This window comes from Trichechus manatus, unplaced genomic scaffold, assembly GCF_000243295.1.
Source record: "Trichechus manatus latirostris isolate Lorelei unplaced genomic scaffold, TriManLat1.0 scaffold00002, whole genome shotgun sequence".
In the NCBI taxonomy this organism is placed as follows: domain Eukaryota; kingdom Metazoa; phylum Chordata; class Mammalia; order Sirenia; family Trichechidae; genus Trichechus; species Trichechus manatus.
Window position 1 is genome coordinate 21760083 of NW_004443938.1, and position 11868 is coordinate 21771950.

An 11868-nucleotide genomic window follows, 5' to 3' on the forward strand; every position below is an offset into this window, starting at 1 on the left:
CTAATCTCTAAAATCTACAGGAAAATCCAACACCTCTATAACAAAAAGACAAATAATCCAATTAGAAAATGGACAAAGGATATGAACAGATACTTCAGCAACGAAGACATTCAAGCGGCTAACACACACAACACAATGCTCGAGATCACTAGCTGTTAGAGAAATGCAAATCAAAACCACAGTGAGATGCCATCTCACTCCCCCATTATGGGCACGAGTCAAAACAAACAGAAAATACCCACAACTATCACAGCCTCCACCACACTGAGTCCAGTACAACTGGATGGTGCCCGGCTACCACCACCAACTGCTCTGACAGGGATCACAGTAGAGGATCCCAGACAGAGCTGGAGAAAAATGTAGAACAAAATTCTAACTCACAAAAAAAGATCACACTTACAGGCCTGACGGAGACTGCAGAAACCCCAAAAGTATGGCCCCTGGACACCCTTTTACCTCAGTAATAAAGTCACTCCTGAGGTTCACCCTTCCGCCAAAGATCAAACAAGCCCGTAAAACAAAATGGGACTAAAATAGCACACCAGCCAAGGGACAAGGACTAGAAGGAAGGAGGGGACAGGAAAGCTGGTAATAGGGAACCCAAGGTCGAGAAGAGAGAGCGTTGATATGTCGTGGGGTTGGTAACCAACGTCACAAAACAATATGTGTACTGTTTAATGAGAAACTAGTTTGTTCTGTAAACCTTCATCTAAAGTACAATTTAAAACAAGTAAAGAAAGAAAAGAAAACAGCATACCAGGCGCCATTCCCATCGTTTTCCCCATTTAGACTAATGTGAAACTAAAGAGTAACGGCTGCCACCTGGCCACACCACCCGCTGCCCACACCTACTCAGCAGGACCCTCAGCCTCTGTCGGCCCACCTGCCCACTGGGTTGATGTTGTTTATGCCCACTGCCTCACTCTTCTCCTCAAGCCCAGTTTCCACAGCCCCCAACCCCAGTTCACTCACCCTCAGTGCAGTGTCCCAAACCTTTCATTACATAAGAACACAGAGAACAACAGTGATTTTTGTGAGGCTCAGCTCCCTGGGTGTTATGGATCGAATTACGGCCCCCAAAAAATGTTTTTATCAATTTGGCTGGGCCATGATTCCCAGTATTGTGTGGTTGTCCTCCATTTTGTGACTGTAATTTTATGTTAAAGACGATTGGGGTGGGATTGTATAACACCCTTACTAAGGTCACATCCCTGATCCAATGGAAAGGGAGTTTCCCCGGGGTGTGGCCTGTACCACCTTTTATCTTAAAAGTGATAAAAGGAAAGAGAAACAAGCAGGGAGTTGGGGATCTCATACCACCAAGAAAGCAGTGCCAGAAGCAGAGTGCATCCTTTAGACCAGGGGTTCCTGTGCAGAGAAGCTCCTAGTCCAGGGGAAGATTGATGAGAAGGATCTTCTTCCAGAGAGGCCAGAAAGAGAAAGACTTGCCCTGGAGTTGACGCCCTGAATTTGGACTTCTAGCCTACTAGACTGTGAGAAAATAAATTTATCTTTGTTAAAACCATCCACTTGTGGTAATTCTGTTAGAGCAGTACTAGATGACGAAGACACTGGGGGACCAAGGGCAGGGACTAGGGTGAGGCAAGTGAGGCACCTGCCTTGGGTGCAAAACCTAAGGGAGAGTAAAAACTCAGTAATCAAGATCAATATTTCAGTACAACATTTTAACAATGAAAATTGATGCAGAAGAAACAATGATGAACTAAATCACGTTTTAAATAAAGACAGGATCCAGCCCTACACTTGCATGACCTTGAAAGTGATGCCTCACTCACCTCACCCTAATCCCCACCCACCAATTCTGCCTTTTAATTTGCCCCAGGTCCCTCCTACAGCCCCTAATCTCCATGGCAGTTGTGTGTGTGTCAGCACATTGGGGCAGTGTAAGGGACCACACACAGTGCCCCGTGACAAGGACAACGGGCCCTGAGGCCCCTGCCCTTTGGAGGGCTTTGATGGCCATATGGAAACAAGCCCTGAAGAAAAAGCACAGGAGGAGGGAGAAGGCTGAGGGAAGATGAAAGAAAAGGCAGCAGGAGTGGGGGTGCTTTCTGCCAGTTGAAACATCCAGTCTAATTCAGTGTAAAATTTTGGTCTTCCCTCAGATTTGAGGAGAGCTCAGGCCCGACCACCGTTGGAGCGAGGGTGAAAGGACCTTGACCCTTTTGTACATTTTTCAAGGCCTCCCCAGCAGCTCCTCCTTAGATGGGAGCACAGAGAGCTCATTTTCTTCCACTTTGGGACTTTAGCCGAAAACCCCAACACCAGGAAAAGTGTCACAGAAAGGTGAAAAGTGTTACCTTTTTGTGACATTGATTAAACTTGAAGAAAATACTGGCCTCACTGAGGAGCCAAGGGGATCCTGGGATCCTTGCAGGCCCACCCTGTCCAGGCTCTCCCCTCTTCCATTATTCCAGCAGGATCAAGGGGCAGACTCAGCTCCTTCCAATTTCCCAGGGCCAGAAGGTAGAACCAGATCAAACGTGGCCCCACCCCAGGCAGACTTGGCGCCAGGTCTCTAGGCCCAGAGGTGCGTATGTGTTCTTAAATTGAGATTCTCTTACCTCAGTAGCCAGGACACCACCCAGGGAGCATGTTAGAAATGCCCATTCCTGGGACCCAAAGGCCCCTAGAACCAAATACACTGGGAAAATCCGCACCTCCACCACTGCCAAGAGAAAGAGAGCCCTGAAGGTAGTTCATGACGTCTTTGACGTCTGTTTGACCAACTTGAAGAAAGACCAGCACTGCAGATGCCTCAGCCAACTTCAAGAGGTCCCCAGAGTCTGCCGCTTTGCCCTTTCAGACTCACAGTTGATGAAATGCGCATTTCAAATACCTAGCATAGTGCTTGGCAAGAAAAAGATGTATATTTTCTATAACAAATAGGAAGACTGACAGAATTTAAAACAATTGTTTTGGGAAACTGATTTATTTCTTTGAAATGATAACATCTTTATGCAGTTCCAGAATAAATACAATGCAATGAAAAAAAGAGTAAGAATTTACTCTGGAATTTCATTTTAACACTATCATTTACTAATCTCTAAGGATGAGTATAAAATTTGGATTCAGAATAAAACAGAATTAGCCAGTGACTGCAGATTTCATTATATCCTATAACTTTTGTGTTATTCACTGTTACGTATCATTTAAAGTTCATATTTACTTGGAATATTCAGGTTTATTTCATACAGATGCCTAACTATTTTTTATCTTCAATCTAGTAGTTGGTTTGTTTATGACATGTATTTGGTTGTTCTATGGCTAAGTGTAAACAAAGTTTTTGCTTTAAAAAGTGGATCACTTGTTTCAGATGTTGTCAGCATCCTTGCTTTCTAATATGAAAGCTGTTCCAGGTTCATCTCGTGCATTTCCTAGATGTGGAATCAGACATTTCTCCCTGGGGCCCTGGTTCCTTTTGGTGGGAAATGGTATTTAAAGGCCACAAACTGGGCACTAGAGATGGGGGGCAAACAGTTTATGGGCTGCAGTGTGCACTGGGGAACACAGGTGATTGAGTCAGGGCAGATTCCAGGGGCACGAAGCCTCCTGGAACTCTCAGCCTGACACCCACACCAGCAGACCAGCTCAATTTGGGTACCCCTTGCTCTGACCTCTAAAGGCAGAAGGCTCTACACTGACACTGCTCCCAGCCCTGGGTTGCCTAGGGCAATTGGTTGGGACCCTCTGGGACCAGAAGAATCTGATCTACCACCACACCCCTCTTCTCTCCACTGCCACTTTTAGGGCTGGAGACTTCTCCATGGTAAAGCCAAAACGTTCTGCGCCACTGCCACAGAGCCAGGATCAACCCTCTGGTTGGACAAACCGCCCACGCAAGCCCTCTGCGGTTTCCCAGTGCAGGCTGAGAAGAAAGCCCTGGCTGAGAACAGAGATGGCACCTCAGGAGCAACAACAGGGGCCCTAGGGGCCTCTGCAGCTTCCAGGGGCACTCTTACTGTACCATTGTTTTCAAATAGAATGCCAGCAGCTCTGCCCCAGGGCTGAGCCAGGAAGGCCCAGGGATCCAGGGAATCCTGCCTTCCTTCTAACCCTCACTGTCCTCGCCCAGTCTTAAGGCTGGCCTTCTGCCTGCCTTCCTACTCACCAAGACTCTCTCCAACAGGAAGAACGCCTCTTGCTGAGTTGCACAAGCTCCAAAAAAAAAAAAAAACTTTCCGCGGAGTGCATTCCAACCCATAGTGACCCTACAGGACACAGTAAAACTATGTTCTAGCGTTTCCAAGGCACTACATTTTTATGGAAGCGGACTGCCACATCTCTCTTCCGCTCAGCGCGCCGACTTTCGTTTTGCTGCCCGGCGCTTACCCACTGCGCCACCAAGGCTCCTTTCCCCAGCCACCCCCAGCAGCCTCATTTCAGATCCCACCTGTTGCACTGACTCAGCTGAAGAGCTACCTGTCTTGATATGGGTGTGGCTGAGCTGCTATTGGAGTTCCGTACCTGCCGCTCCGCGGTGCTCAAACTAATGAAGGGGGGGCGGTGCTAAGATGGGGTGGGGAAGGGTATAGGCCTGTACTGTGTGTGCTGCGCTCCGAATCCTACACTGCGCGCTCAGCACTGGAGCCAGCGCCCCTTTCCCCGTGAGTCCTCATTTTAGGTGTAGGGGGCTTCTTCTTGTCCTGCCCCACAGCCTTCCGCTGCTCCGGCCCCTCTCTCCATCCCTCCCTCGAGTCTCTCTTTTCCACTCACTCCGAGGTTTTCTCAGCCCTCTCGGCGTCCGTCCTCCGCATTCGGCCGCCAGGCGGTCCGCGGCTGCAGGTTTACCCGCCTGTCCGAAGGCGCTGTGAGAAGTGGCGGCGGGCGGCGGGGCGGAGAAAGGAGGCGGCGGCAGCGTAATGTAAACACCTCAAGCAGCGCCCAGGAGTGGTTGTCCCTCCGGCTCCGGTCTCACGAACGCTGCTCCGAGCCCCACATCCGACTTCTGCTGCTGCTGGAAGCTGCCCCGGACGCACTTGGCCGTGAGTGTCTAAGCGGTCGGGCCCTGGGCTTTCTCGCCGTCCCCGCGCGTCCTTGGAGCCTCGCTGTCCGTGGCTCCTGGTTTTCACGCCCGAGCGGGGGGCTCCGGGGACAGAAGCAGTGAGGGCTGAGAAAACCTCGGGGTGAGCGGTAAAGAGGGACCGGAAGGAGGACAGAGAGAGGGGCGGGACTGGAGAGAGAGGAAGGAGATGGGGCAGGAGAATAAAGAAGCTCCCCACCACGAAGTGGAGAAACTGAAGACCAGGGGGGAGAGGGGCGTTGCCCAGTGTGGGCGCGCAGCGGTGGTGTTACTAGGGTTGTGTCACCCAGGGCAGTCATTATGGTGCTCCGCCCCCATCCCCACCCCCAGTGGTTTAAAGTTAGCGCCTTCGGGGGAAGAACTGCACAGGTGGTGTCTGCAGCGGCGGCCTGGGACGCAGAGCACGGGTGACCCGCGCTAAGGCCCCGGCCAGCCGGATCCGCGGTGTTTGATCTTTCAGGCGCCGCCACTCAAGCGCCGCCCGGGAGCAACGCGGGCTGTGGGCACTCTGAGAGTCTGGGTGACCCTCCCACCCGCATATCCCGCGCTGGGCGCCAAGAAGGACCTGTACGGGAGAGGGAGGGGGAGGCGGAGGCGGACAGACCAACGGACTGACAGAGGGACGGACATGAGGACGTGACCGAGCGGGGCAAGCAGGAGGTTGTCGCGGAAACCCTGTACAAGCCCTTAACTTCCGGAGCGCTTGCTGCAAGTTTGCTGCCCAGTCAAATGTTCTTCAGTCATTATGGTGGGCTTAAGTTCCTGCGCACTTGCTGCCAAGTAGAATGTTTTCTTTTTAGACAGTCATTATGGTGTCAGCCCTTCTGACAGTGTCACGCGGTGCAGTCCACACCCTCTGCACCCGCTTGATGATGCCACTACACCCAAACGATAGGAACGGAACTCCAATTGCAGCTCAGCCACACCCCTATTAAAACAGGTGGCTGCTCAGCAGAGTCAGTCCAACAGGTGGGGTCAGAAATGAGTTGCTGCCAGGCTAGGGAAAGGAGCCCTGGTGGCGAAATTGTTAAGCTCTCGACTGCTCACCCAAAAGCTGGCAGTTCGAACCCACCAGCCACTTTCGAGTGAGAAAGATATGGCAGTCAGCTCCAGTAAATGGCCTTGAAAACCCTATGGGGCAGTTCTACAGTGTCCTATATGGTCACTAGGAGTTGGAATCGACTCAACAGCAACAGGTTTGGTTTTGGTTTTTTATATAAAAATGGAGAGTCGTAGAAGAGTGTGTGTGGTGAAATTAAGGAATGAGATAGCTGTGAGAGTGTCAAAGGGAGAAAAGCTGTTTGGAGTCACAGGAGGAAACCTCCAGAGGTGACAGTGATGGGGAACATCAAGGTGGTCTAAAGCTTTGCTCTTACACCACTTTTCACAATTCAGAACGCAGGGTCCCCAGACTTTCCCCAGTGATAAATCACTTGGCTTCCTCAAGGTCTTGAATCCATCAGAGTAGAGTCTATTATAAAACCCATCACTGAGGATGAGACAGATAGATACTGTACTGCTGTTTTCAGCCCGTTAAGAGAGCCAATCTTAAGTCATTCAAGAGAAGGAAGAAGTAGTTTGAAAGGAATAGGGGTAGAGTGGTAGAGACTGGAGAAGATATGGGAGGATGGAAAGGAAAATGGGAAGAATGTGGACACTAAAGAAGCGGGGAGAGGAAGCGGAGAGGGAGGTGCTACGAGGTGGGGAGAGGAAAGGCCATGGGATGCTCCAAGAAGCAGCCTGATCATTGAGGGTTTTCTTTTGTTTTGTTTTGAGGGAAGCAGGCAAAAGAATGTTCAAAATGGAATACATTTGTTACCAAACATTCCCTGTATTTACAAATTAGCAATGATAAACATGCAAAACAATCTCCCTGATTAGAATTGTTTTCAACGTTTCCATTGGTTCTAATAGGTAAATTGTGAAGGTCATTCAATTTGTAATTCTACTTTTATAGCTCTTCTAAGTCATTTGTGCAATGCACAGGACAATGGTAAAGAAGACCATTTTAATAAATTGTCTACTGAAATGTAGAAGATTCTGAACAAAAGAAACCTGACAGACTATGAAACCATGTGCTTAATTGAGTGTAGAGGGTGGCAAATCCTCTCCTACTTGAAGTTCTCACCCATAGCGTGCTCTAGCACTTCCTGGCCCTTAGTAACAAGATCCACCCAGAGTTGGGAACTAGAGCACTCTTCAGACTTCAGGCCTCTCATTTGCCGGCTCTGGAGAGAGGACAGAGAGGGCAAACTGTGCCGGTTCCCCCAGAGGGACATGGAGCCATGTGGAAGGAGTGATTACCTTCTCCCAAGGCCGCCACACAATCTTCAAGCTTGCCTTCCGCTTGACACTGAGGATAGACAGCCACTGCCTGCTTCATGTCAATGGTGGACACATCACCCTCCACATCCCAGTTTCACAGGGTCACCAAATGCCACCATTTGAGGGACATTTTGTCATTTCCTGACCTGGAGACTAAGCTTGTGAAATGAGAGGAATCCAGCTCATCGTGGTCTTCCTGGTGAAGGGTAGAGACTTTGGGTAGTGCTGAGGTCTCTGCATAGTGAGGTCAGAACGTGCGAGACAGTCTTTTCTTCTTGCAGGAGCACCCAACCTCCACTTCACGTTTTCTTTCCGACCCAGCTCCTCATCAGGAATGCCACTGGCACAACTCATCAGATCTCTTTTCCTCTTGCTGCTGCTGCTGGAAGAAGACTGCGGGATGTTGTGTGGTGAGTGTCCTGGGACAGCTCGACCTGGACAACCTGGGCAAAGTGGGGGCGGGGCAGGGACAGTGACAGGGCTTCACTCAGGTCCCACTACTCCTCCCCATTTTCTACACTCCACTCTGTCCGCTCCTCGTCACTATCACAGTCCCTGGATTCTCCATCCAGGTTGCAGACGTCCAGGACTAGGGTATGAGAAGGAGCAGGATGGGAGCGATAAGAAGTAAGACTGGGGCCAGGACGGAGAGGGGGAGTGGGCTGTATCTGTTTGTGTCAAGTGTGAGCTATCCCTGTTTCCTTAGGGAGGGGAGTGTGGCTTAACAGGGAGATACCCAGGATGTTACTCACCCAGGCTAGCTCCATAATGTTCTTTTTCATCCCTGCACTTGGTGAATCCTTCCCTCCAAGTTGCTCACCTCACCATCCTCCAGACTTTCCAGAATCCCTAGCTGTGGCTTGGGAATCCCTCCCCCACCCCCCATCCATCTACCCCATATGGGCTTTTCTTCCTCCTCACCGACTAATTCAATTATAGCACATGATCACAGGCACCCTCCCATGCACAAGGGACAGTGTTACATATGGTATCTTTCCCTCTACTGCCAAGTCCCACCTCCTAGTCCAGGAAGCCTTCCCTGAATACCCTGTGCCCATGATGGATTTCATGTATGCCCTATGATACTGTCTTTTTTTCCTTCTGTTGAAAATTCTTTCCATGCAGCCAGCATGTAAGGCCCTGGAGGACAACACTGTCTTGTATTTTTAGTGCCTCCGAACTTGGCAAATATCCCTAAAAATATCTGTCAGGTGAATTCTCCTGGTAACAGTATGCATGTCTGAAAGGTACAAAGGAGCATCAGAGTATTTTACTGAACCCCAGATAGTTAAAGAGGAGAATGGGTTGAAGATTTGAGAGGGTCTGGAATGCAGACTCCCCCTGTGATGGGCCATCCCTTCTGAGGGATCCTCCTGGGATCACAGAGAGTTGGGGTCTAAGGAGACATCTTCCTACCTCAACCTTCACCTGAATTTTTTGCTCAGAGATTATCACTCTCTTTGTTATGGCTTCACGGTGATGACTTGGACCAGACCTGCACAGCCCTGGTGTGAAGTTCAGGGTTCTGTAGAAGGAAAACCTTTTCTTCACTATGAGAGTGACAGCAACAAGGCAAAACCCTTGGGTCCTGTGGGTGAGAAGGTAAACACCACAAAAACATGGGAAGAACAGACTGAAACTCTGAAAGACTTGAGGCAAGAGCTCAGGAATCTCCTGCCAGACATTGCGCTGGAGAAGTACACAACCATGGGTAAGTTTGGAGGAGCCCACATCCTGGAGACAGTCAGCAGGAGAAGGAAACATGAACGGAAGACATGGGAGGGTAGGGCCATTGGATGTATCTGTATCAAGGAACTGAACATAGATCCAACCCCAGAGGGCCATGGGCAAGATCTAGAAGACAGTGTTTGGGTCCCTAATGCGTGGAAGAAAACAGGACTGATGGGGAGCGTGAGCTCTGGCAAGAGTGTAGGGTGACCTCTTTGTGGATTGGGAGCAGGCCTCTCACCTTGCAGGTCAAGCTAGTTTGTCAGCGACAAGCAGAACAGTACACTGGTGCATCCTGGCAGTTCAGCATCCATGGGCAGCTGCTCCTCCTGATTGACACAGTGAAGACCAACTGTACAGCGGGTCATCCTGGAGCCATGAGCATCAAGGAGAAGTGGCAGAAGGACAGGCGATTAGCAGAATATTTCAGGAAGATATCACAGGCAAATTGCAATGACTGGCTTCGTGAATTCTTGGTGATCTAGGAGAATATGCTGGAGCTGACAGGTAACTCAGGAGGGTGAGCAAGATATGTCGGCTCTCTTGAAATGTGTGTGTCCGTATGTATGAGAGAGAAAGAGTGATAGGGTGATTCACTGACATCCTTTCTTAGAGAATTTTCCTTTTCAGGAGTCACTGTCTGCCATAGAGATTTTCCAACCGTTCTCCCTTAAACTTCTCTTTTCTGACATCTCTTCCTTACTACACAACTCCCTACCCCAATAGCCGATGGGCCACCCACACTTTCTGCTGCCAGATCTTTCGTTCATGTTCATCCTTTGCCTGGAATTTTCTTTCCTGCTTGGCCAAAATAGACGGTCATCCAAATCCAGTCTAACTACCACCTTCTCTGAAGCCTTTCCCCCTCTCCCAGGATGGAATTAGCCACCTCTTCTTGTGGGCTCTGAAAGTCTGACTGCAGAAAATTACCACATTCTCTTATGATTGATTGTATATTTTTCGGCCTCTATCAGCATATTTAAAGGTCCGTAGGTGACACAAAAGGAGGCCTGGTTACACAATGGTTAAAATGCATGGCTGCTAACTGAAAGGTCTGCTGTTCAAACCCACCAGCCACTCCATGGGAGAAAGATGCGGCTGTCTGCTTCCTTAAAGATTACAGCCTTGGAAACCCTGTGAGGCAGTTCTACTCTGTCCTCTAGGGTCAACTATTAGTCGGAATCATCTCAGTGGCAACAGGTTTGATTTGGTTTTGAGGTTGCACAAATGGTTTGTACTTAATTGCTAACCTAAAGGTTGGTGGTTTGAACCCACCCAACAGTACGACAGAAGAAGGGCTGGCTGTCTGCTTCCGTTAGAATTACAGGAAAAAAAAATAAAAGAAACCCCTATGGAACACTTCTACTCTGTAACACATGGGGTCACCATGAGTTAGAATTGGCTCAATGGCACCCAGTAACAGAACAACATCAGTATATTTATAAGCTCACTTGGGGACATTTCCTTTGTAACCTGGGACCTGTAGAGTGGCTGCCAACTAACAGAAGCTCAGACAGGTGAGGATGTGAGTGGTTGTATAATTACCCTTAGGCAGCAGCAGCTAAGGAAGGAGTTGCCTCCTCAGGTTTGGAATCGGGACAAGAACTTGAACTGTTTTTTTTCCATTGCAGTACCGCCATCCACAGTCCCAACCACGTTTCAACTGTCCTACATTTCCATCATCTCACTTGTCATCTCCTCAGTCCTGATCTTCATCCTAGGTGGGGTCATCATGTATTGGATCAGGAGAAAGACATCAGGTACTCTAGGCAAAGCAGTGTGGGATGGGACTGATCGGCCTCTGGATTAGGCTTGTGTCTTAGTCAAGGATTCTCTAAAGAAACAGAACTAGTGAGATACGTGTGTATATAGAGAGAGAGATTTACTTCAAGGGATTGACATATGCAGTTGTGGGGGACTGGCAAGTCCAAAATCTGTAGGTCGAGCGACAGGCTGGAGACTTCTGCAGGCTTGTGTCCCAAGATGTGTAAGTCAGGTGACAGAAACAGTGCAGAGTAGAGCAAGAGAGAGCTATATTATTCATAAAAATATAGAGCTATATATATATTTCATATAGCTATAATAGAACATGATACATAATATAATATATAGCCAAATTGAAGCCCTGGTAGCACAGTGGTTAAGAGCTACGGCTGCTAACCAAAAAGTCAGCAGTTCAAATCCAACAGCTGCTCCTTAGAAACCCTGTGGGGCAGTTCTACTCTGTCCTATAAGGTCACTATGAGTCAGAATCGACTTGACAGCAATGGGTTTGGTTTTGAAATTGTTTTATAGCTATAGGATATAATAATATAGAGGGAGCTATATTATTTCCAAAATATATATATTTATAGTCTATAGGCAAACCATACCCTAAGGAAACTCCCCTTTCAACTGATTGACTACATTACATTCGATTCCATTATGGAAAATAACTATGTTACATTAAGTTAGATTACATAACGGAACAGCAACTAGTCTACTGTTCGGCCAAACCACTAGGAACCATAGCCCAGCCAAGCTGACATATCACAACCTGGTATGAGAATGGGGAGAAGTGAGACTGCTAAGTCTTCTTCTGACCCTCTACCAGATCTTCTCACCGTAGAAACAGGACGAGGTGAATCACTCCTACTGGTAGTTGGGAGTAAGAGGCTTAGCTCCAAGTCAGGTTGAGCCCTCTCTGACCCTGGCCAGTAAGAAAGGAGCACAGCCTGTGCCAGGCTTTGGGGCCTGTCTCTGCTTTGGGGCTGGGCCCTGAGGTATAAGCA

At 48.8% G+C, this 11868-nt stretch overlaps 2 protein-coding genes across 2 annotated transcripts in view; both read left to right on the forward strand.

Moving 5' to 3' along the window:
- The window catches only part of LOC101346789 (uncharacterized), a 47649-nt gene extending 42765 nt beyond the window's left edge, over positions 1 to 4884 (forward strand). The window contains exon 5 of the mRNA XM_023728330.1: positions 4646 to 4884. Within this exon, the coding sequence (XP_023584098.1) occupies positions 4646 to 4884 (239 nt within the window). The remainder of the gene's footprint in view (positions 1 to 4645) is intronic.
- Positions 4885 to 8795: 3911 nt separating this feature from the next.
- LOC111819997 (retinoic acid early transcript 1E-like) lies at positions 8796 to 9621 on the forward strand. Its single transcript, XM_023728332.1, is given in 2 exon segments — positions 8796 to 9280; positions 9346 to 9621. Coding segments are annotated over 2 exon segments (708 nt in total). The 5' UTR covers positions 8796 to 8848.
- Positions 9622 to 11868: the final 2247 nt, after the last annotated feature.